A 23,200-nucleotide genomic window follows, 5' to 3' on the forward strand; every position below is an offset into this window, starting at 1 on the left:
GCAAGATGCTCTGAGCTCTTTACTGCTCAGGACACCATTGATTTCAACATACTGATGGAAAGGTTGACAGGATTGTTCAGGATCTTTGGAAGTTGTTAAAGTTCTTCAACTGAATTACTTAATTCCTCTGTGGTAGAACTCCACATGTAAGAGTGGATTCTTCCAAATGCTTCATAATCGATTAAAATGGGTGTCCAACAAAGTGCAACACTGTCCCTTTTGTATAACGTTTGCATTGGTCTGTTTCCTTGGTTTCTCTTTTAAAAATTAGCATTTTATCCCTGACATTACATTACACTACTTCTCTCAAATGTAATTGCCTGTCTGGCCTAGGACTTACTCCCACTTCACTGTGAAAGCTAAAACTATGAATAACGTTTTCAGGTTAGACCTTTCATTTCCCACCAAATCAAAGATCTTGTTATGGTGTCAGTAGTCACCTAGACTAATGCAGAGATATCTTTGCACACCTCCCAAAGAACCTAAGTAGCAGACTTGATAGATTTCAAAATTAAACCTCTAAAATGTCTCTCAAATTGCAAATAAATGGCCATGCCAAGTGAGCTGTAAAATATTCTGAATCAAATCTAAGCCACTTTGTGTTATCAAAAAGACCTACTGCACCATGACCTAGCATATTTAACTCTGCTTACTGAACACTACAACCCCAATCAATAACCCTCGTTCCACCTATTTGCACATCACCTGACAACATCCCTAAAATCTAGCAGAAGCATTGATGTTGCTCCATTGGCAACAAATGACCCCCCCCACCATCAAAATACTGTGAATATACATGCCAAGGCTGAACACAATCACTTTTGATTCAAGAAACTTTGCAAACCTGGAGGCTTCCAGAAATCATATGCCTAGATCCAGTTTTCTGAGTAATGAGATCAAAGGAAGCAGGTTAGTCATTTTCAACCCTCGACTAGGCCAGTGCAGGGCATCAAGTTAGCTTAAAGTTACAACTATGCCTTAAAAAACTCTTAAATAAATCTATTGGAAATAGGAACAAGGGTAGATTGGGTTTTAAATTCTCAAGAGTGTGGCCATTCCGATATGAAGGGAGAGATGGTTCCAGAATTTTAGTACACTTAAATAAGAGGCCTTATTGCAAATATTTTGTTTTCTGAATGTTCTGATGTCCACTGTGACTGTTACTTACGTGGTGGGTGCGCCCAATTTATCATCACTTTCTTTGTGATTTAATGAGGTTTATCACTGGGCACAGCCTTTTATGTAATGTAGAGTAATTTGAATTTAATCCTGGTTGGAAGATGATCCAGGTTGACAATGTTAGTGTGGAGTGAGGTACTTACATGCAGAAACAGGAAGTGTAATTAAGGAATGCTTTGAAATGAGGTCATAGAAATACTGAAATATCAGTGAAGCAAGCATTCCTTTGTTCTACTGTTCCCACTAAAAACGTAAGACTGCATATTGGGATGACAGAACTTCATAAAATAGGGACTAAGGGGCAGATGTAGGAACCGGTTTGCATGTCGCAAACTGCGAAAAACGCAGTTTGCAACATGCAAAACGACCATCGTGATGCCGATTCACATTTTGCGAGTCGGTACCGACTCGCAAAATGTGAATCCTACTCGCAAATAGAAAGGGGTGTTCCCTTCCTATTTGCGACTCGCACCGCGATGCAGAATTGCTTTGTGACCGCGAAAGCGGTCGCAAAGCAATTCGCAGTTAACACCCACTTGAAGTGGGTGGTAACTCATTCGCAAATGGGAAGGGGTCCCCATGGGACCCCTTCCCCTTTGTGAATGTCACTAAAAATTATTTTTCAGAGCAGGCAGTGGTCCAATGGACCACTGCCTACTCTGAAAAAATGAAACCAAATGGTTTCATTATTTTTTTGAATTGCAACTCGTTTTCCTTTAAGGAAAACTGGCTGCAATAAAAAAAAAAAACTGCTTTATTAAAAAAGCAGTCACAGACATGGAGGTCTGCTGTCTTCAGCAGGCCACCATCCCTGTGAATGCATGGACTCGCTATGGGGTCACAAAATGCGACCCACCTCATTAATATTCATGAGGTGGGTCTTTGCCACCCCATAGCGAGTCGCAGAAGGTGTCTGAGACACCTTTCTGCATACAATTTTGCGAGTTGCAAATTGCGAGTTGGTCTGACTCGCAATTTGCAACTCGCAAAATGTTCTTTTGCTACATCTGGCCCATAGCCCATCTACACCACCAGGAGATGTCCTCCCAATTCCTGGCTAGCTCACAATGCCTCACCAAAACCTCCAACCTTTCCAGGGTAAAGAATGGTTTTGGCAACCTCGAACATGACACTCTGACTATCATGGAAGCAGTGGAAACAGATCTTACCTTTTCGTTGTTCACTTATGCATACCCAGGATAAACACAAGAAAGATACAATTAAAGGTTTTCAAACATTTCTTGAAACCATTGTATTCTTGAGTAGAGAGAATGAGCTGCGATTATTAAGTAGATAGAACAAAGCATCCTAACCAGCACTACTTACATGGTAAAAAGAATGAATAGTCCAACCATGGCAATCTTAGTTATGTATCTTCCTACCTATCACTACCTACACTCTGAGAACATAGTGGATGTACCCTCTGCCAGATCTCAACAGATAGCCTAACTCCCCCATACCTGGATAGTTTTGTCAGGGAGTCGGACTCGGGTGAAGTTGGCAAGCCTTCTCTAGAAGTTGAAGAGTCTGTCTGCAGAGCAGCACATCGAACACAGGATCCGTTCCAGGACAATCATGGCCAGAGTGCTCCTCTGTCTTCTGTAGGGCAGTGCACTGTTTATATCCTCAAAACCACACTGTGTTAGAGGCACAGCCCTGATGCTTTGATATGTCTAGATTCTGGGAGCTGTCTCCAAACAGTAAACGCAAGCACTAGGATATCTTGTTCTGTGTTCCTAGTCTTGAACAGAATGTACAGACTACATGGCGAGAAAGGCTTACTGAAAACAAACAACATGTACATCATTTTCCCAGAATAATATTTTGCAAGTATAAACATATAAAATAACATTGCTTAAACAATGTAAAACTAAAATGGAGAACCAAAGTGTGCCCAGAAGACCTCATGACAACTAACTTCTATGGCTCTCATTCTAAATTGTACGGAAATACTGATGCCACATGTATCTGTTACTCCAGGAAGAAAGAATACTGCTGAATTATGTGTTGTCCCCTGAGTGTGCTTAAGAAAATAATAATAACTGAAAAAAACAGTTACCACACCCAATTCCCATGAAAATTGCACATTTTCAAGTTATCACTCTAGATCTACATTAAATATTTTTCCATTTGATACGATCCATCTCATTATAACGTTTGTGTCTGTACTGCACAAGTAAACCTAACGTTGGAACAGTTTATGGTTAGGTTATTTTGTAACTTTTATAATTGTTTTGGTGTATCAACAAAACTAGCCTGCCAAAACCAGTTTTTTTTTACCTATGAGAGCCTCCATCTGGGCTGCACACTTAGGCAGCATTTTAATTTTTACTTTTTAAAACGACTGCCTGGATGTTTAAATAATACTGCAATATGAAGATGGGTCAGAGATAGCTACCTGGGTATTATATCCTAAAGCAAATCATGTCTTACATTGCGCACTGTAAAGAGTGCTCTCAGTTGACAAACTTAACAACAATGGAGGACATATTCCTCTACAAGTATTTTAGAAAGCTATACAGTTTATTTCTCAAGCTTGAACAACCTATAGCGTTGGAGAGGTACTACCTACCTAGCTAATAAGGAAATCCTCAATACCACAGACGTCTCCGTAGATAGTATTGCGGTGCCTTTAGCACGTTGTGAGACCGAGATAATCAAGAGGATCCAAAAGTAAGTGCCTTACCAAACGTTGGCAGTGTGATGTCACGTGGGCTCTCATTATACTAATGAGGCTGCTGGGTTTGGGTGGCAGCATCACCTGAATTGTGGGGAACTGAGTCCAGTCCCTCACCATGTGACAACTGTCGACCTAATCCGTTTCCTGACAACTAGCAGTGCCTTATCTCTGCCAAAGAACAGGGATGATTTGTGGCAACCGGGTGCATTACTTATCAGGGAAATCGTGGTGGATCAGATCTCATCCTTTTCTCTCAGTTACATTAGTTTCACACATGCAAAGACAAACAGACGCAGAAAATGGTTCAATAAGGTTTATTGAATCAGCTGCATCTTAGATAAAATTGCATGAATTGCCATAATTAGATTGATGAAACATATTAGAAGCAGAATGGAGACAACAAAAAGTGAAACATTCCACCTTTCTGTCACTATGAGTAATATGCGTGGTTCCTACTTAAGTTATGCTAGAGCACAACATTATAAGCCCTAATCCGCACTTCAGGGTTACCCTCTGGGAAGGTATCATCTCCCATACCTGAGCAAGGAAGCCTGTTGCCCATAGAGACACCATCGCCATGTAGGCCAGGGAACTGTAGAGAGCCACCCGGGCTCTCCCTTTTGCTGGGACCAGGTTCCGCATGTCCTGACGCAGGGCGGAACCGAGGTCTCTTAATAAAGTTAGGGCTGCGTTGACGCAGTTCCCTTTTTGACCCCAACCAGGCTGGGTGTGCCTTATTTCAGTCCAGTACAATCACATTGCCCATGTGATCTTACAGGAGGGGTAGTCTCAGCAAGCAGCTGTAGCAAAGTCAATCAGCATACGCTTGTGGTCATCTGGTTGGAATCTCCCTCTAACATGCATGGGACAGAGAAGTGTTTTTGTAATAAAACAGCTGTTGTTCTGAGAAAATGTCCCCATGTAAAGATGTGTGTGTTTCTATAAATGTTGGAGACGCAGTGTACCACTTTACCCGTAACCCTATCTCACTGCAGCCTTAAGGAAAGCACAAAGTGAAAAGAATGTCTTGTTCAGAAACACAATGCTTTCCTAGGCAAAATAACAACTAGATAAAGAAAATAAAACAGCGCTGTGAGTGTGGCTGATTCTGAAATATTAAAAATGAAGCATAATAAAATGTAATTGGGTTAAAGGGCACAAGCGGCAGGCCTAGTTGCTAAAATAACGTGCCTAAAAGCATCACTAAAATAGCCATACAACAACCTTACTTAGTTCATGCTGCCTATGAAATACTCCACAACGCACAGAAATCTACCCCATCAATCTACCCTGAAGGGGTAGATTCATGGTTCAGCACTACAATTCTCCTCCTTAATGCAGGCATCAGCTCTCGAAGGGGACATGCCAGAAAAGTGTGGGCTATCTGAATCAAAACACACAGGCAGTGCCATCTAACAGACCTGCAGCTGAACCTGAACCCCCACCTCTTTCCAAAAGGGATCTACAGTCACTCTGACAGTGAACATGTGCTACTGAGCATACACTTCCTGGAGCAGCAGTAGACCAGGGCTGCCTAGACAATGCGAGGGCCTCAACGAGTGCCCTTGTAGTAGGAAATGAATCTGGTGAGACCCCTTAGGGGAGCGTGCTTCACCATTGCTCTTAGCAGACAGTTTTGGCACTTTGGGGTGCGGGAGCATGAGTAGTAGTGTGGGACATGACTGCTATTCAAACTAATGACCAAGCTTACCTTGGGAATGAATGACAGAATCAGGACTCATTTACAACGAATGCCTTTACAACGAAAATGTAAGTATTTTACCCTTATGCCCTTTTTAAAACATATAGAGCATATAGATATACCTTTAAATGTGGGTTGAGTTTATTTTTACTTATAGGATACTTACATTTCCGTTGTAAAATATAAAAAAAGTTTTTTTTCCATTTACATATAAAATGTGAGTATAAATTTCCATTGTAAAAGCATCTATGCTAAAGGCGTACTTGTGGTAAAAACAAACAAGTAAGTGTAAATATATATATATATATATATATCTATCTCCTCTAAACCCCCAAAATAACCTTGCCATCCCAAAATCTAGACCCGCACTAAGTCCTAAAATTGCCCTTACCACCCAAAAAAAACATACCCACCCTAAACCGAAAAATACCCTTGCCACCCACAAACCCATACCCACCCTAAAAACTAAAATTACCTTTCCCACCCAAAAAACCCATACCCACCCTAAACCGTAAAATACTTTAACCACACAACAACCCATACCCCCCTTAAACCCTAAAATTACCCTTACCACCCAAAAACACATACCCACCCTAAATCCCAAAAATACCTTTTCCATCCTAAAACCTATACCCACCAAAACCCTAAAAATAATCTTGCACCCAAAACCCTATGTCTACTCTAAATCCTAAAAATACACACCCTAACCTCTAATGTGTGTTAGTGTGTGTGTGTGTGTATGTATGTGTGTATATATATATATATATATAAAATGTGTATGTATGTATATGTGTGTGTGTATATATATATATATATATGTATATATATATATATTTAAACATTTTACCGCAAGTATGCCTTACTATTCATGTCTTTACTTTGAAATTCGTTGTCAAGATATCCGTGGTAAAAGCATATTCATAGTGAAAAAATTAGTTGCAAAAACAGTTGGTGTAAAGACTGATTTTTATAAACCCTTCGTTGTTAGGTCTTCCGTGGTTTAGCTGTTGTTATTAATTATTTTCTCATTACCTTGGAGCAGGGCACTGCCATAGAACATTGCCTAACCAGGGGGCCCTCTGGGTGTTTTCAATTAGTCAGGAGCAGTCCAGCTGAGGAAGCAGGAGGCTTCAAGGTGACAGTATTGTGGCAGTATAATGGGGTCTGCCTGGCACTCAGATTTTCATTGGAGCACCCAGCGAGAGCTGCAAGAAATCACTTTGGACTATTTTCTTAATCAGTTGCCGATGCAAAATGACAATGGAACCATTTGCAGAAATCAGTGCGCTGTCTAAAGGGGCAGACTAAGCCGAACTGTGCTACGTTTTGTATTCTGTAGATTTGGTGTTACTTGTTGTACATTGGGCTGTCAGGCAAGAACTTTTTTCATATTTTGTCATTTTACAAATTTGTCATGTGATGATGCCATTTATAACGTTTTAAGTTGCAATACTTTACTTAAAACGACTACCACCAATTGATTACTGTGAAAATAAAGTATTCATTGATTTACAAAATGCATACATCAAACTAAAACGTGTATCTTTTTGCATTTCACTAGGCCCCATTAGCAGTGTTTTAGTGAATCGTTTTGGTAGCAGGCCTGTTGTTATCTTTGGAGGACTCCTTTGTGGAACAGGGATGATATCTGCATCGTTCTGTACAAATATTCTGCAGCTCTACATATGCGTTGGACTAATTGGAGGTAGTAAACAATTTCACCAAATCAGTTGTTTTATTCTAAGAATCTCCATTAATTGTATTTTCTATCACCTTTGTGAAAATGTTGAAAATGTATAACTAAGAAGGTTATATTAAATGCTGTATCTGCTATTTGCCCTGAATATAGCAATTATATTTTGGCTTCATAATGTATTCCTGTTGTAGCGCTGAAGTGGTGCGGGTGCTAATTAATATAGATTTACTGTTCCTAACTCCACATCTACGTACCTTGATGATATATGTATTGTCAAGGTACATATATGTGGAATTACATATAAAAAATCTATACTTACTTACCTTTCAGTAATTTGGATTCAATATTTTGTCCTCGATATTCTTATACCTCGATATTCCAGCTTCAATAGTCAGGGTGCATATCTCATTACTTCATTCAAACATTTTTGCTTTGGTTCATATTGTTTGGCCCACTGTCAGTCGCCTTCAATCCTCAATCTATATTGCTTCCACCCAGCCAATACTTGTTTCGTAGATACTGTTTTTAAATTTGTATATAGGAATTATTAATTCTCTAATATACATAACTGTTGCAGTATTGTACTTTGAAACTACAAATTAGGTCACCTAACATTGGAGCCTACAACCACTTTGACATTTAATATCCATTATCCAATTACGGGGAAAGTTCCTTAAAAAAGATTTCTTAGAGATTCCTCAGCAAATTCCACTTTACCCTTTGCATCATGTACACAAAATCCATGGCACCCAAAACAGTCAACGATGTGCTATTATTGTTTGGGGTAATCTGACAGATTTGCTGTCAATTGACTCATTCTGGCAGCAAAAAAAAATAAGATGGAGTGTACGGCACTCAATTGTCAAAATGAGTACATTATGTGTAAAGAGGCTGTTGATAACCAGCAACTGCCATTTCTGAAAAGACAACTCCTTGGAAATCCATCTTGTCATTGCTGTACTGTAATTGAACATTAGATGAACTAACAGCCAGGTTGTTAGTAGTGTGTGCAAATCCTACACCGACTTTGTCTGTTATTTTGCACTGCAACCCATGTACTAATATATTGCGTCACAAAACTTCAGGGGGTTTCGGAACATACTGCCTCAATAATATTAATTGTTCTTTGTATTGTGATTGCTAAATAACACATGCATGGTGTTTTGCACGGAATATCAACCACACAAACACACAAAGTTTCATTGGAGGAACTACTGGCAGTTGCTCGAGGTAACATTCAAACCCATCGTTCTTTTGCCTACAACGCCACCTCAGTTTGGACCCACCAATATGAAAATCAGTCTCAACTCTGCTCCAGAGGAGCAATTAAGCTTGAACTGCCTGACTAGGTTTTCTGTGAACCAAAACACAGGCAACCTAAGACCGGTCTCACCCTGATTGAGTCTAGTCAGTTGCCTGTAGCTTGGCTCTAATGTCACAGTGAGCACAGCACCGCCTCTGTGCATACAGTTGCCAATTAGGGCAGTGGTGCATCAGACACAAAAAGATGGGGGGAGGAATCCTTTCAATAAGTCTCACCACTGGTAATTGCTTGGGGCATTTAACCCTATCATTCTTTTGCCCACCATACCACCTGAGTTTAGACCCAGCCATATGCAAACCACTCGTGACCGTGCGCCAATAGGATCAGTCCAGCCTGGACTGCCAGTCCAGCTCCTCCCTGAATTGTAATACAAGCAACACAAGACCGGTTTCTTCCTGAGTGGGCTCTTCCTTTATGTGTTTATGCCGTCAGTGGCAAGGCTATGCTCTGATGTGTACTGGTGCTCACAGTGCCACTCAAAGCATGCTACACCCGACTGAAGATTCCCAACTAAGTTGAAACCAGTCTTGGGTTGCTTGTGTTTCGTTTGAGAAAGGACCTAGCTTAGCACTTTTTTCACTGTTTTAGGCTTAGCTGTCCTATGTAGGAAAACAGAGTGCAGATTAAAATCATAGTACTGCTAACTGGGGAAAAGGACAAGCTAGAAATAACTGCTATTTTTAATAGTTATTGGAATCCAATTCAATGTTGAAGTCAGATTTATAATAAATATTAAGCTAAAGTAACTTTTCGAAACATATCCTTAACTTCGCTGAGCTTTCTGGAAGCTGCAAAACTGGGTAGGGTAACCCCTTGGAAATTTTACAGCATTGGTTAGGAAAGAGCCAGGAGTCATCTCCACCCAATAGCTGGTGACAAGCATAAATATGGCATCCGCAGGCACTGTCTTCTAAACTCTTTCTACGCCTGTGGAAGAACAAAGGAGGGCTTGACCTGATGTATGAAACCCGAGAGAAGCTCTGAAGGACTTGACCTGCTCCCCCTGCACCCAGGACAAAGAAGTGGACTCCAAGGGTCAGTTGGCTAACCTCCTGTGTGTCTACAGGAACATAAAGTAAGCTGCAAGAGGCCTTTTCTCTAGAGTACCCAGCTGACTAGAAGCAACTGAACCTGGACTGATTCTTGCTGGTGGCCTCTGTGAGAGTGAATCCTGTCCCCTAGGTCCTTCCCCTGAAGTCCAGGGAGCCTTAGGAGCTGCGCCCAATCTCTGAAAATGTGGAACCTAAAAGACAAAAGATACAATCATTGAGCAGGATGAACCTAGTTGGTATATCCAACCTCTGACCCATTGCTTTCAGCCTGAAATTGAGCATAGCTCCTGGTCTACTGCGACCGTAGACTATCATTGGTGCTTAGCACTTTTTTCTATTGTTTCTACTTAAATCTTTAAAAGTTCAAATCTTCTGCTCCCCTTATAGGACTTCTGTCATTTTTATGTCATTTTGTTTATTACATTTTACTCTATTTTCTAATTCGGTTTGGAATTTTATTGTTTGCCTTTTTTACTTTATTGCTGTTTCGGTATTGCATAAATATCTTTCACAAGACCCTAAGCTAAGTTTGTCTGTTCTTTTCCATAGCTACTAGGGGTTGAGCTCATGTCAGCTAAGTGGGGTTCACCCTGACAAGGGTTGTGATTATTCTGTGAAGTGCAGGCATCCACTCTAAATAATAATTGAATTCTTTACAGGTATGATGAAGATACTTTTGCTTGTCAACTCGTAGTCTTAACAGAAATCGTTTGAGTTAGGCAGTGCATTACCTGAACGATAGTATCTATGTTTAACACAAATGGCTACAGTGTTCTATTGCAAGGTACTCATCTCCACTGCATTGGAAAATCTTTCAATATAGAGACTGATCACCAAAGATTTTGAGAGGAGTAGAATGATTGAATAAAGTTAAATTGGTACTCAAATTTTTTTTTTCTACTGAATGGCATTTACCACAATGGCGTGCTGAAGCATAAAGTCATAAAGAAGTGCAGGTTTCAGGACCATGAAGCAGGCATGTATTTTTACATTAAAATACACTTGTGTGTGGCTGCCTAGTGTCCCATGCTATGTATGGCACCTTCAGTCAGTTCTTACTTTTGTGCAACAGACCATTTGTTGCCTTCTTAGACTTGCAGTTTGTCTTTTTTCGTTATAAGTATTATTATTTTTTTAGAAATTCTAGCATGATAATTTCTGGCCAAATACTTAGAACTGGCTGGAGGTGTCACACATGAAAATGGGTGCTCTTGCTGCTTATTAGCTGTGCATGTGAGCTTATCTTTGTGTCCTTGTTCCTTTATATGAAAGGCCTGTAATTCCTGTTAGGTTTGTTACCTGGACCTTCAGAAATTAGGAAGTATGCAGAGTTACCACAGACTTCTCATGTTTTCCCTGCAGATTTCTGCTGAAATCAGCCAAACTCTCAGAGGATCAATATATGTGGAGAATTGCAAAGCACCACAGGAACTGGACCTGAGGTTACCAATGCTTCTGCAATTCCTCGTTAATAAGGGGATTTCCTCAATAAAACCTGAATTTCCATGTGCTTCTGTACACACCGCAGGTAATGGAAATTTCAGTTCCATTGGATCCAGAGGTGCAGATTTAACACAACCACGCCACGGGACTGCCCAATTAAGCCCTCCATGTGTTATCTTTGTACATGGGTGTCTTTTTCAAGCAGGCCATTTTAACTGTTCGTGAACAGCTTCCTTCTCTACTGCAGGTGGGCTGGTGGTCCAGGTGCTCTTAGCAGAGGGCTGAGTTTCGGCAGATGTGGCTAATTTTATTGGCGTTTCAACAGCCAGGCTAATATAGTGTAAATGAGGGGTTCAGAGGGTGCAGAGAGGTGTGATTCTCGAAATTCTCCGAACCTATAAATATCTAAACCCTTTGAATAGGTACCTTTACTCCTAAAAAAAGAATGCAAAATTGCAAGCCATGAGGCTCTGCAAATTCGCAAACTCCATTGTATGGCTTCTAAGACATAAATGATTCTTACGATCCCCAGATTGCCTCAGGTAAAATAACAATGTCTTCCATTGACCAAGTGGAGCACATCAGTTGAGAAAACTATGTTGCTTTTGATTACAGTTTGCTTTCAGCCACACCCAATATAATTCTGTTTTCTACACATCCATCTGTTATGATACAAACTCATAGGGCCCAATTCTTAGAACAATTTGGAAATGTCATACTTCTCACCTCATCGCCGTGGTGTCAGTCTTGCACCTGCTTACCAGCCAACCTTCCTTGTTCTCATACATTATTGGCAGCAACGTCTGCAAGCAATCTGAATTTAACAATAATATAATTTTAGCATATGGCGCTGTAAATTGCAGATGCCACTATTACCCAATAAAGGTACTCAACTTTGCTGGCCTGCTGGTACAGGAACTCACTGTCTGTGGTTCATCACATTTGTGGACTATTCCCTAGTTGAGCTATAATAGATGGAATTCTGTAATCCCTGTATAAAGGGCAGTGTCTAAGGGCCAGATGTAGGTAGAAAACATTTTGCAAGGTGCAAATTGCGAGTCCCAGCGACTCGCAATTTGCACCTCGCAAAATGTTATGCAGAAAGGTGTCTCAGACACCTTCTGCGACTCCCTATGGGGTCGCAAAGACCCACCTCATAAATATTTATGAGGTGGGTTGCAGTTTGCGACCCCATAGCGAGTCTAGGCACTCGCGGAGATGGTGGCCTGCTGGAGACAGCAGACCACCATGTCCGTGACTGCTTTTCAATAAAGCAGTTTTTATTTTCTCTTTGCAGCCCGTTTTCCTTAAAGGAAAACGAGCTGCAAATAGAAACAATACCGAAACCTTTTAGTTTCGGTTTTTTTCAGAGTAGGCAGTGGTCCATAGGTCCATAGGAAAAAACTTTTTTGTGAGCATTCACAAAGGGGAAGGGGTCCCATGGGGACCCCTTCCCATTTGCGAATGAGTTACCATCCACTTCAAGTGGATGGTAACTGTGAGTTGATTTGCGACCGCTTTCGTTGTCACAAATCAACTCTACATCACGGTGCGACTCGCAAATAGGTAGGGAACACCCCTTCCTATTTGTGAGTCTGAAACACATTTTGCGAGTCGGTACAGACTCGCAAAATGTGTTTCAACATCGCGTAAGGGCTTTTGCGCCTCGCAAACTGCATTTTTCACCGTTTGCGAGGCGCAAAAGCCTTCTTACATCTGGCCCTAAATTCTTTATAATTGCCGACTTTTGACACACACAGTCACTGATTATACAGAAAAGACACTGGAACTCAAATATTAGAAGTTATTACAGTCAAACCAGACTATTATATAAGTTATTACAATTGAGTTCTGCTGTTACAATGGAATATAATTGGAGTAGCTGCTTTAATAAATAAAAACAGAAAGTTGTCCCTTTTTTCTACTCTATTTTAACACCTTAGCTGCTGAGCCCACCCCCAAACCCCCAGTGCTAAGTTCTTTTTTCTTAAGCTATTTGGGGTACTTTGGGCTTAGGGAACCATAACTTTTTTTCCACTTAAGGAATTCATGCCAAATTTGTGTCTTTTTTTCCAACATCCTAGGGGTTTGTAGAATCCCATGGAGGGGACTGAGAAAATAGGCAAAATATAGCTAAATTTAGATTTTTTTCCTGTAAAAATAGGAAAAAGTGTCCTAGACAAAAGTGTCTGTTTTTTTTCTAAGAATGGCATCAGTGAATGGCTTGTTGTGCTAAAGTTATCATCTTCCCAGCTTTCAGGAACATGCAGAGCTGAAATAAAAAAAACATTTTCTTACCACAGTTTTTGGGATTAGCCCATTATTCCTGTTTTTGTGCTCTCAAACTATTTCCAGTTTGTGGTGGAAACCAGTGCAAACCCATGGGTGATCCAGAAAAGCTATAGATTTATGAAAAGTAGACACTATTGTGAATTCAGAAAGGGGTCATCTGTGCAGATCTTTCAGGGCTTTCCCAAAGAAACTAAGGACCAGATGTAGCAAAGCTTTAGCGATTCGCAAACTGCGAAAATCGCCGTTTGCGAGTCGCTAAAGCCACTTTGATATGTAGAAATGCATTTTTGCGTGTCGGAGCCGACTCGCAAAATGCATTTCTGAGTCGCAAATAGGAAGGGGTGTTCCCTTCCTATTTGCGAGTCGCAATGGTATGCATTTTCATTTGCGACCGCGATTGCGGTCGCAAATGAAAGCGCAGTTACCATCCACTTGAAGTGGATGGTAACCCAGGCGCAAACGGTAAGGTATCCCCATGGGACCCCTTCCCCTTTGTGTCTGGCACAAAAAATAATTTTTCAGGGCAGGCAGTGGTCCAATTGACCACTACCTGCCCTGAAAAATACCGAAACTAAAGGTTTCGTTTTTTTTTTTTCAAAGTGCAGCTCGTTTTCCTTTAAGAAAAACGGGTTGCACTTTGAAAAAAAAAACTGCTTTATTTAAAAGCAGTCACGGACATGGTGGTCTGCTGTTCCCCGCAGGCCACCATCCCCGTGAGTGCCCTGAATCGCTATGGGGTCGCAAATTGCGACCCACCTCATTAATATTAATGAGGTGGGTCTTTGCGACCCCATAGCAACTCGCAGAAGGTGTCTGAGACACCTTTCTGCATTCCAAATTGCGAGTTGCAATTTGCGAGTCGCTTGGACTCGCAAATTGCAAGTCGCAATTTGGAAGATTGCTACATCTGGCCCTAACTGTTTAAATAAAGAAATACTGAAAATGAGTAGGAAAAAATTGTAATTTGTGATGTTTTTATGTAACTTTTTGTCAAAAAAGCAATATACCATTCGGTCCCTTAGGCACTTCTTGTTCAAGATGATATATAGGGTTTGTAGGTTTTCCAAGAATCCAAGGTACCCAAAGCCAACAACTGAGCTTCACAATGCAATAGTAAAGACCAATTCATATAGTGAAATTAGTTAGAATGAAAAATGGGTATCAAGTAAACCTATGTATTTCTGAAATGGGCACAAGATATGAAGTTGAGGAACAGTACAACTCTAAATGTGTGGGTACCAGTACTAGCATATGATTTAGAGGCTATTTTACAAAATGTCTTCTTTCTTACACACTGGCTTACATTTGGAGGACACAAATGCAGAGAAATCTAATTGTTAATAACAAATATCCTACTATACTATGCTCCCACGTGGCTTCTGATAGAAATTGTACCTCACTTGTGTGGATAGACCTAGTGCCTGAAACAGGAAAAGGCCTAAAATGGAACATAGATATATCACATTTTTCCATTCAAATATGACATTTTCTTTTTTTGCTAGGTGTTTGGATTTTGGGCCCTAGCTCAGTGGCAACTAAGGAAACCTAGCAACCCTGTACAGATCTGAAAACTAGCCTTCTCAGGAAGTCAAGGATTGGGTGACTTGTGTGGCTCTCACCAGGTTGTTTCACCCAGAATCCTATGCAAACCTCCAACTTTCAGTTAAAAAAACACATTTCCTTCACATTTCTGTTAAGGAAAGTTCTGGAGAGGCACAAGCTTCCCTCCTCCAGTATTCCCCTGAGTCTTCTCATAAAAATTGTACCTCATTTGTATGGGTAGGCCTAATGCCTGTGACAGAAGCGGCCCAAAATGCAACATGGATACATCATATTTTTCTACTCAAAAGTGACCCATTTTTGCTAAGTGGGTAGCTGTCCATTTTGGGTCCTAGTTCAACCAGCACTTAGGGCAACCTACCAACCTGTATATTTTAGAAAGCTAGACATGTTGGGGGAACTAGGATGGGGTAACTTGCATGGCTCTCATCAGGTTGTTTTACCCAGAATCCCTAGCAAAGCTTAAACTTTGACAAAAAAACACACTTCTTCATATTTCTGTGATGGAAAGTTCTGGAATCTATGGGAAGCCACAAATGTCCTTCCACTTAGCATTCCTCTAAGTCTTCTGGTAAAAATGGTAGCTCACTTGGGTTGGTAGGCCTAATACCCCTGACAGGAAACAGCCCAAAACTCAACTTGGCTACATCACGTTTCCTTTCAAAACGGACCCATTTGTTGCAAAGTGGGTAGCTGCAGGTTTTGTGCCCTAGTGCATGTAACACCTAGGGAAACCTAGAAAACCTGTACATTTCTGAAAGCTAGACACGTAGGGGAATCTAGGATGGGGTAATGTGCATGGCTCTCATCAGGTTGGTTTACCCAGAATTCCTTGCAAAGCTCAAACTTTGACTAAAAACACATTGCCCTCATGTTTCTGTGATGGAAAGTTCTAGAATCTGTGGGAAGCCACAAATGTCCTTCTACCTAGCATTCCTCTTAAGTCTTTTGATAAAAATGGTGCCTTGCTTGTGTTGGTAGGCCTAGTACCCATGACAGGAAACACCCCAAAACGCAACTTGGCTGCATCATATTTCATTTAAAAACAGACCCATTTGTTGCAAAGTGGGTAGCTGTAGATTGTGTGCCCTACCTCAGCCGGCACCAAGGGAAACCTAGCAAACCTGTAAATTTTTTAAAGCTAGACATGTAGGGGAATCTAGGATGAGGTAACATGCATGGCTCTAATCAGTTTGCTTTATCCAGAAACCCTTGCAAAGCTCAAACCTTGACTAAAAATCACATTGTCCTCATATTTCTGTGATGGAAAGTTCTGGAATCTGTGGGAAGCCACAAACGTCCTTCCACCTAGCATTCCTCTAAGTTTTCTCATAAAAATGGTGCCTCGCTTGTGTTGGTATGCCTAATACCCATGACAGAAAACAACCCAAAAAGCAACTTGGCTATATCACATTTCCATTCAAACTGACCCATTTGTTACAAAGTGGATAGCTGTAGATTTTGGGCCCCAGCTCTGCCGACACCTAAGGGAAACCTAGCAAACCTGTACATCTTTTAAAACTAGATACCTAGGGTAATCCAGGATGTGTTGACTTGGGTGCTCTCACCAGTTTAGTTTACCTAAAATCCCTTGTAAACTCAAACTTTGACTAAAAAGACATTGTCCTCATATTTCTGTGATGGTAACTTCTGGAATCTGTGAAGAGCCACAAACGTCCTTGCAACTAGCATTCCCCTAAGTCTTTACCTAAAAATGGTACCTCACTTGTGTGGATAGACCTAGTATCTGCGCAGGGAACAGCCCAAAACATAGTGTAGATACAGCACGTTTTTCCACTCTAAACTGACCTTTTTTTTTGCAAAGTGGGTAGCTTTGGATTTTGAGCCCTATCTCAGGTGGCACGTAGAGAAACTTAGCAAACCTGTACACTTATAAAAATTAGACACCTAGGAGAATCCAGGATAGGGTGACTTGCGTGAGTCCCACAAGGTTTTCTTTACCCACACAGGCCTCGTTATTATCTGCTCGCCGACTGTCTAGGGCGAGTCATATTTTATCAGGCCGATCTATTTTTAGGACCTACTCGCCCCTTCTGGTGAATTGACAAAGAACAGGTGTTCTGTTCAGTCAGAAAGTGAAGGAGCAATAAAGACACATTTAAATCTTGTTCTTGTCACATTTGCTCTGTGTTCAGAGACAGAGAACAAAAGTCAGTTTGCCTTCTTACAATTAATTTTCCTTCTTAGTACAGAGTTCCTGGATTTTGTAAGGTGAACTGTCTGACCTGCTGTACAAAGAGTGTGAAATGAAAGAATATATAGTGTAGTTTTTTTCCTAACACACAACATTTAAATAACTACGTCAAGTCTACAAACCAATATATTTTAGTAGTTGTGAAAGCCCATTTTTGTACTTCTGTGTGATGAAAGAATATTTTAAAAGGACCAAAACAAATCAGAGCACTTTACTTGGTGATGTGCAAAGGATAAATGTTTTCTGAAACCCAATTTTCACAGATTATTGTTAGTACACTATGTAGTTTCATCAGTAAAGCAGCAAGTTAGTGGGAAGATTTTTTGACATTTCTTGGAAATTTACTGTGTGCAACCACATCATGCTTTAGTAATTTATTTATAAAAAGTGAATGTTTTAACTCAAACTGAGAAACACTCCTGCCCTGATGTCAATTCTATTAGTAAACTAGAAAAGTCATGGATCATGTGTTCCCCATATGTGGGCTAACATCTTAATATACATGGAACAAACATTTAGGTGGTCATTACAACCCTGGCGGACGGTGTTAAAACGGCAACAAAGACAGACACGTTAACACTCCGACCGCCACAGCGGTACAAACAAACAGCTTGGCGGTCACCGCCAACAGACAGGCGGAGGACAAAGTACCACCTACAGTATCACAACCTACCAATCCGCCACCTTTTCCGGGGCGGATTCACCGCGGACAAAAACACGGCAGAAACAGGACTTCGAAGCAAAAACACTCAACTCTACCCACCCCACGAGGAACCAGGACGCCATGGAACCAGAGCTGCAGATCCTGCTAGCCCTTATCTTCTTGCTCCTCTACCAGGAGCACGAATGCCGGCAGCGAAGACCACAGTGAGTACTGCACCTGCGACACGGGGGAGGGAAAAAACAGGGACACACCCATGCAATACGCAACTCCCCCACCCCCACCCTCACCCACAACAACACACACACTAAGACATATTGATACATTACAGTTACACCCCGCAACCCCCCTGGAAGAATGCAAAGACCAAAGAAAATGTGTGTAACCATTGTAATATCTTAAAATTCAGTAGGCAAAAATATATATATATAAACTATCAACAAAATATACACCAAGAATAGTAGTCCAGATAGTGCTCCATTGAAGTCCGTGGAACACTGGGCCTACACGGTATGGGCGAGGCCCACACTCAATCCCCGACCATGAAGGAGAGAACACTGCAGGGGCATCGGATAGCAATAAAACAGGCACCTCAGGGGGAAGGGAAAGGGTGGGCACCTGATCCGGTTGAGTGCATGGCGCCAAATCCACGAGGGGCCACATGCCCATTGTTAAATCCTGGGAGTGCAAAGCCACAGTCTCTCAAGTCTCTACAGTGGGTGGGTTTCCCACTGTTCCATCCTAGGGAGGGCAAAGCCACAGTCTCTCAAGTGGATGCCTTTCTCCACTGGCTCTGGAGGGGGCTTTGTGCCCAGAGTGCTTCATCCTGCATAGGACTCAGGTAGTGGATGTGATACTCCACTGGTTCTGGAGGGGGCTTTGTGCCCAGAGTGCTTCATCCTGTCAAGGACTCAAGTAGTGGATGTGATACTCCACTGGTTCTGGAGGGGGCTTTGTGCCCAGAGTGCTTCATCCTACCAAGGACTGAGGTAGTGGATGCCTTTCTCCACTGGTTCTGGAGGGGGCTTTGTGCCCAGAGTGCTTCATCCTGTCAAGGACTCAAGTAGTGGATGTGATACTCCACTGGTTCTGGAGGGGGCTTTGTGCCCAGAGTGCTTCATCCTGCTTGTGACGGACTCAGTAGCGTCAGTGCCCTTGGCGCTCATGGGCTTGTGGCAGCGGTGCCCTGTTCAGCGGTGCTTGTGGCGGTGGTGCCCTGTTCAGTGGTGCTTGTTGCGGTGGTGCCTTGTTTAGCGGTGCTTGTTGCGGCGGGGTCCTTTGCAGTGACTCGCTGCTGGCGGTCCTTCATGGCCCAGCGGGGCTGGTGCTTGCGGTCCTGTCTGGCCCTGCAGGGCTAGTGCTGGCGGTCCTTCATGGCCCAGCGGGGCTGGTGCTGGTGGTCTTGTCTGGCCCAGCGGGGCTGGTGCTGGCAGTGGCCTCCTGGGCAGCAGGGCTGGTGGCGGTGGCCTCCTGGGCAGCGGGGATGATGGCGGTGGCTTCCTGGGCAGCAGTGCTGGTGGCGGTGGCCTCCTGGGCAGCAGTGCTGGTGGCGGTGGCCTCCTGGGCAGCAGTGCTGGTGGCGGTGGCCTCCTGGGCAGCAGGGCTGGTAGCGGTGGCCTCCTGGGCAGCAGGGCTGGTAGCGGTGGCCTCCTGGGCAGCAGGGCTGGTGCCGGTCGCCTCCTGGGCAGCTGGGCTGGTGGCGGTCGCCTCCTGGGCAGCGGGGTTGATGGCGGTCTTCTCCGCCATGCTGCTCTTCCCAAACTTGCTGACTTTCTTGTGGCCCTTCCCCACCTTGGAAGGTGTCGCAGCTGACTCCACACTCCCACCTGTACCCCTGGGAGCGGCTTTGGTGGCAGGAGTCTTCCCCCTCTCCCGCCGGGCACTGGCCAACTTTTGATGCTTGACAAGTGGGAGACTGTCCGTGCTGTGGCTCTGTGACACACTGGCTGCCCTGGTGGCCGGTGCACTCCAGATTCCGGTGACTACAGGCACCACTGGTCCCGGAGATGTTGTGGCTGAGGTGCTAGGTTGGGACCTGGAGAGTCGGGCCCTAGGAGACGGACGAGGTGGGGGAGGTGTGGGAAAGAGGTCAAGGTTGGACAGGAAAAGTTTTTGGGGAACACTGGGACGGGTAGCTGGAGGGGGTTTGGGAGTGGAGGAAGAGGTTGTGGTTGTAGGAGGTGTTCGTGGTGACTTTGGGTGAAGGTGACTGCCCAGGAGGCTGTCGTGAGGTGGATGGCTGTTGGGTTTGTGTGTGCTTGCGTTTGTGTATCTTGGGAGGTGGCGTCACAGACACACTGGGAGAGGACACCGGGGGTGTGTGAATGGCAGTGGGGGTGGTGAGTGCACGTGAGCAGGGTGTGGTGGTGGGTGTGCTGGTGATGGAAGTAGTGGCTGTAGATGTAGTGCATGCACATGTGAGTGGAGACGAGACTGGGAGGGAAGAGGAAGAGGAGGAGGGGGACACAGTGGATGCAGTGGATGTTGGTGTGTCTGCATGTGTGTGATGCTTGCGTGAGTGCCTGTGGGATGTGTGGTGCTTATGTTTGCCTGAGCTTCCCTTGTGTGTTGATGTGTGTGCTTGCTAGTCTGAAGGTGTGCTTGGGATAGGCTGAAGTAGAGGGGATTGGATCTGGGTGGAGGAAGTTGGAGGGGGGAGGCTAGAGACAGGGACAATGGCTGCCATCAGTGCTGAGGCCAGAGTCTTAAAAGCTCGCTGAAGGACCGCCTGACCAGAATGAATGCCCTCCAGGAATGCATTTGTTTGTTGCAACTGCCTTTCTACACCCTGGATGGCATTCAAAATGGTAAACTGCCCAACAGTGAGGGACCTGAGGAGGTCAACTGCCTCCTCACTGAGGGCAGCAGGGGTGACTGGGGCAGGGGCTGAGGTGCCTGGGGCGAAGGGGATGCCCACCCTCCTGGGTGAGCGGGCACAGGGCAAAGGCTGAGGGGCTGCTGGGAGGGCGGTGCTGGTGGGGGTGTGGCGACTGTACCTGTAGATGTGGGGGGCACAGATGTTGCCGCCACCACAATGGAGCTCCCATCAGAGGACGAGTCCGTGTCACTGGTGTCAGCTCCTGTCCCCACCGTGGAGCTCCCCTTGCCCTCTGTCCCACTGGTGAACTCCGAGACCATAGTGTCGCCCTCCAGGGCCATGTGGGATGCGGCTCCCTCCTGCTCCGGTGCCACTGCTCCTCCGCCTGATGATGCTAATGCACACAAGAACAGGGAGACCACAAAAAGGGAGGGGACAACAGAAAAAAGACATGTTGAGTGCATGCATTACCGCTACCGTTGGCGGACACAACAGACACAGAAGCCCCCTGCACTTCGCCGTGCACTTGGCCTCCACTGTTCCCTGAGACATGGCCTACAAGGCTATGGACGACATCTGCACTCATGGATGACACAGGAGCCTGGCTAGGTGTACTTTGGCACTGTACACAGGTGGGGTGGGGTGCCACAGGGTCTGCCAGAACAAGGGGACCTAACTAGCACACTCGCCCTGGCCTAGGGAAACACACAGCCCACCTCCCCCACCCAGACACCTCCACTGCGCGCACAATCAGCAGAAAGAGAGTGTACTCACCCCCTTGTAGCTGCTGTGATGCCTCCAAGCGCCCATCCAACTCCGGGTACTCCACTGCCAGGATCCTGAGCATCAGGGGGGTCATGGTGCAACGGGCACCCCTCCCACGTTGGCAGGCCATCCCCAGCTGGGCCTCCGCCGTCTTTTTGCTCCAGCGGCGAATGTCCTCCCATTTCTTATGGCAGTGGGTGCTCCGTCTGTGGTAGACCCCCAGGGTCCAGACGTCCTTGGCGATGGCACGCCAAATCTCTTTTTGCTGTTGGGTGCTGACCTACATGAATTGTACAGCGGGAAAAGAAAGTTATTACCAAATGCACCGTCCCAGTCATTGGCCCCTATCCCTACCCTTGCCATGATGCACATGCACTCACCGTCGTTTCATGCACGCCTCAATCCCCCCCCCCCCCATCTTTCATCGACCCCACTCCACACAGGCATAGCCCATACAGCATGCTCCCAGTGTATTTACCTGTTTGTCTGGAGGACCGTAGAGTAGCGTGTACTGGGGGAGGACCCCATCCACAAGTTTCTCCAACTCCTCCGATGTGAAGGTAGGGGCCCTTTCCCCAGACGCACGAGCCATTGTCTCTTCCAGACCGAGGTCAAAGCAGCATTTGCAGTGTAGGTGCTCTCCTGTCGAAGATCAGGTATCGAGTGACTGAACAGATAGAAAATGCGGTCACGTCCGCGGCGGTGCGTACCGTCACCGCCGGCGTACATCGTCATTGGCTCCTGGTACCAATAGGGTCCAATGTTAACCATTGCAGCATTGCGTTGCGGTATTCGACCGCCTACTGCAACGGTGTACATCGCCAGCGCAGTTACCTCACATCCCATTGTCCCACTTTACAGGTCAGGCAGCCGCCATTTCAGGGGCCCACATGGCTTAATTTTTAACTGCGTCACACATACCTAGGCCTTGCCTCAACACTCATACAGGCCAAATTTCAGATTTTGATTAGTGTTCTGTGTAAGCTCTGGGTACGTACCTCTGAGTTGGTTGACTCTGTGCTCGCTGTTGTCCTTAATAGGCACCGTCCGCTGGGACATGTGAGGAGATGGCGGCATCCTCTGGTGTACAGACAGCTGGTGGACCTGTCGACAATGGAGGAAAGACATGTGATCATCACCTACAGGCTTGACTGTGCCACAATCCCAGGAACTGTGTGCCCAGCTGGAGCCAGACCTGATGTCAGCTATCTGTTATCCCACAGGAATCCCCCCTCAAGTGCAGGTGTTGTCAGTACTCCATTTCCTTGCAAGTGGGTCATTTCAAACAACAGTGGCCATAGCATCAGGGATGTCCCAGCCTATGTTTTCCAATGTGTTGTCCAGAGTGTTGTCTGCCCTGCTGAAACACATGCAGAGCTACATTGTTTTCCCTCAGGTGGAGGATTTGCCTTCAGTGAAAGGTGACTTCTATGCCCTGGGACATATCCCCAACATCATAGGTGCCATTGATGGGACCCATGTGGCTTTGGTACCCCCACGCAGGAGTGAACAGGTGTACAGAAACCGGAAGAGTTATCATTCCATGAATGTGCAGATGTTGTGTTTGGCGGACCAGTACATCTCCCATGTTAATGCCAAGTTCCCTGGCTCAGTGCATGACGCTTACATCCTGTAGAATAGCAGCATCCCTTATGGGATCGGTCAACTCCAGAGGCACCATGTGTGGCTATTAGGTGAGCACCTGGAAACAAGTCAGTGGGAATGGTTGTCTGGGCCTGGGGATATCCCTACAGGTAAGTGTGTGTCTAACAGTTGTCCCTGGCCATTTGCAGGTGACTCTGGCTACCCCAAC

General features: G+C 44.5%; 1 protein-coding gene across 2 annotated transcripts in view; it reads left to right on the plus strand.

The window, feature by feature from the left end:
- LOC138259095 (monocarboxylate transporter 2-like) overlaps positions 1 to 23,200 on the plus strand; it is a 102,980-nt gene that overhangs the window by 36,845 nt on the left and 42,935 nt on the right. For both annotated transcript variants that reach the window (XM_069206574.1, XM_069206575.1), the window contains exon 3: positions 7,123 to 7,266. In XM_069206574.1, coding sequence (XP_069062675.1) covers positions 7,123 to 7,266 — 144 coding nt within the window. The remainder of the gene's footprint in view (positions 1 to 7,122; positions 7,267 to 23,200) is intronic.

Source organism: Pleurodeles waltl, chromosome 9, assembly GCF_031143425.1.
Source record: "Pleurodeles waltl isolate 20211129_DDA chromosome 9, aPleWal1.hap1.20221129, whole genome shotgun sequence".
Lineage (NCBI taxonomy): Eukaryota > Metazoa > Chordata > Amphibia > Caudata > Salamandridae > Pleurodeles > Pleurodeles waltl.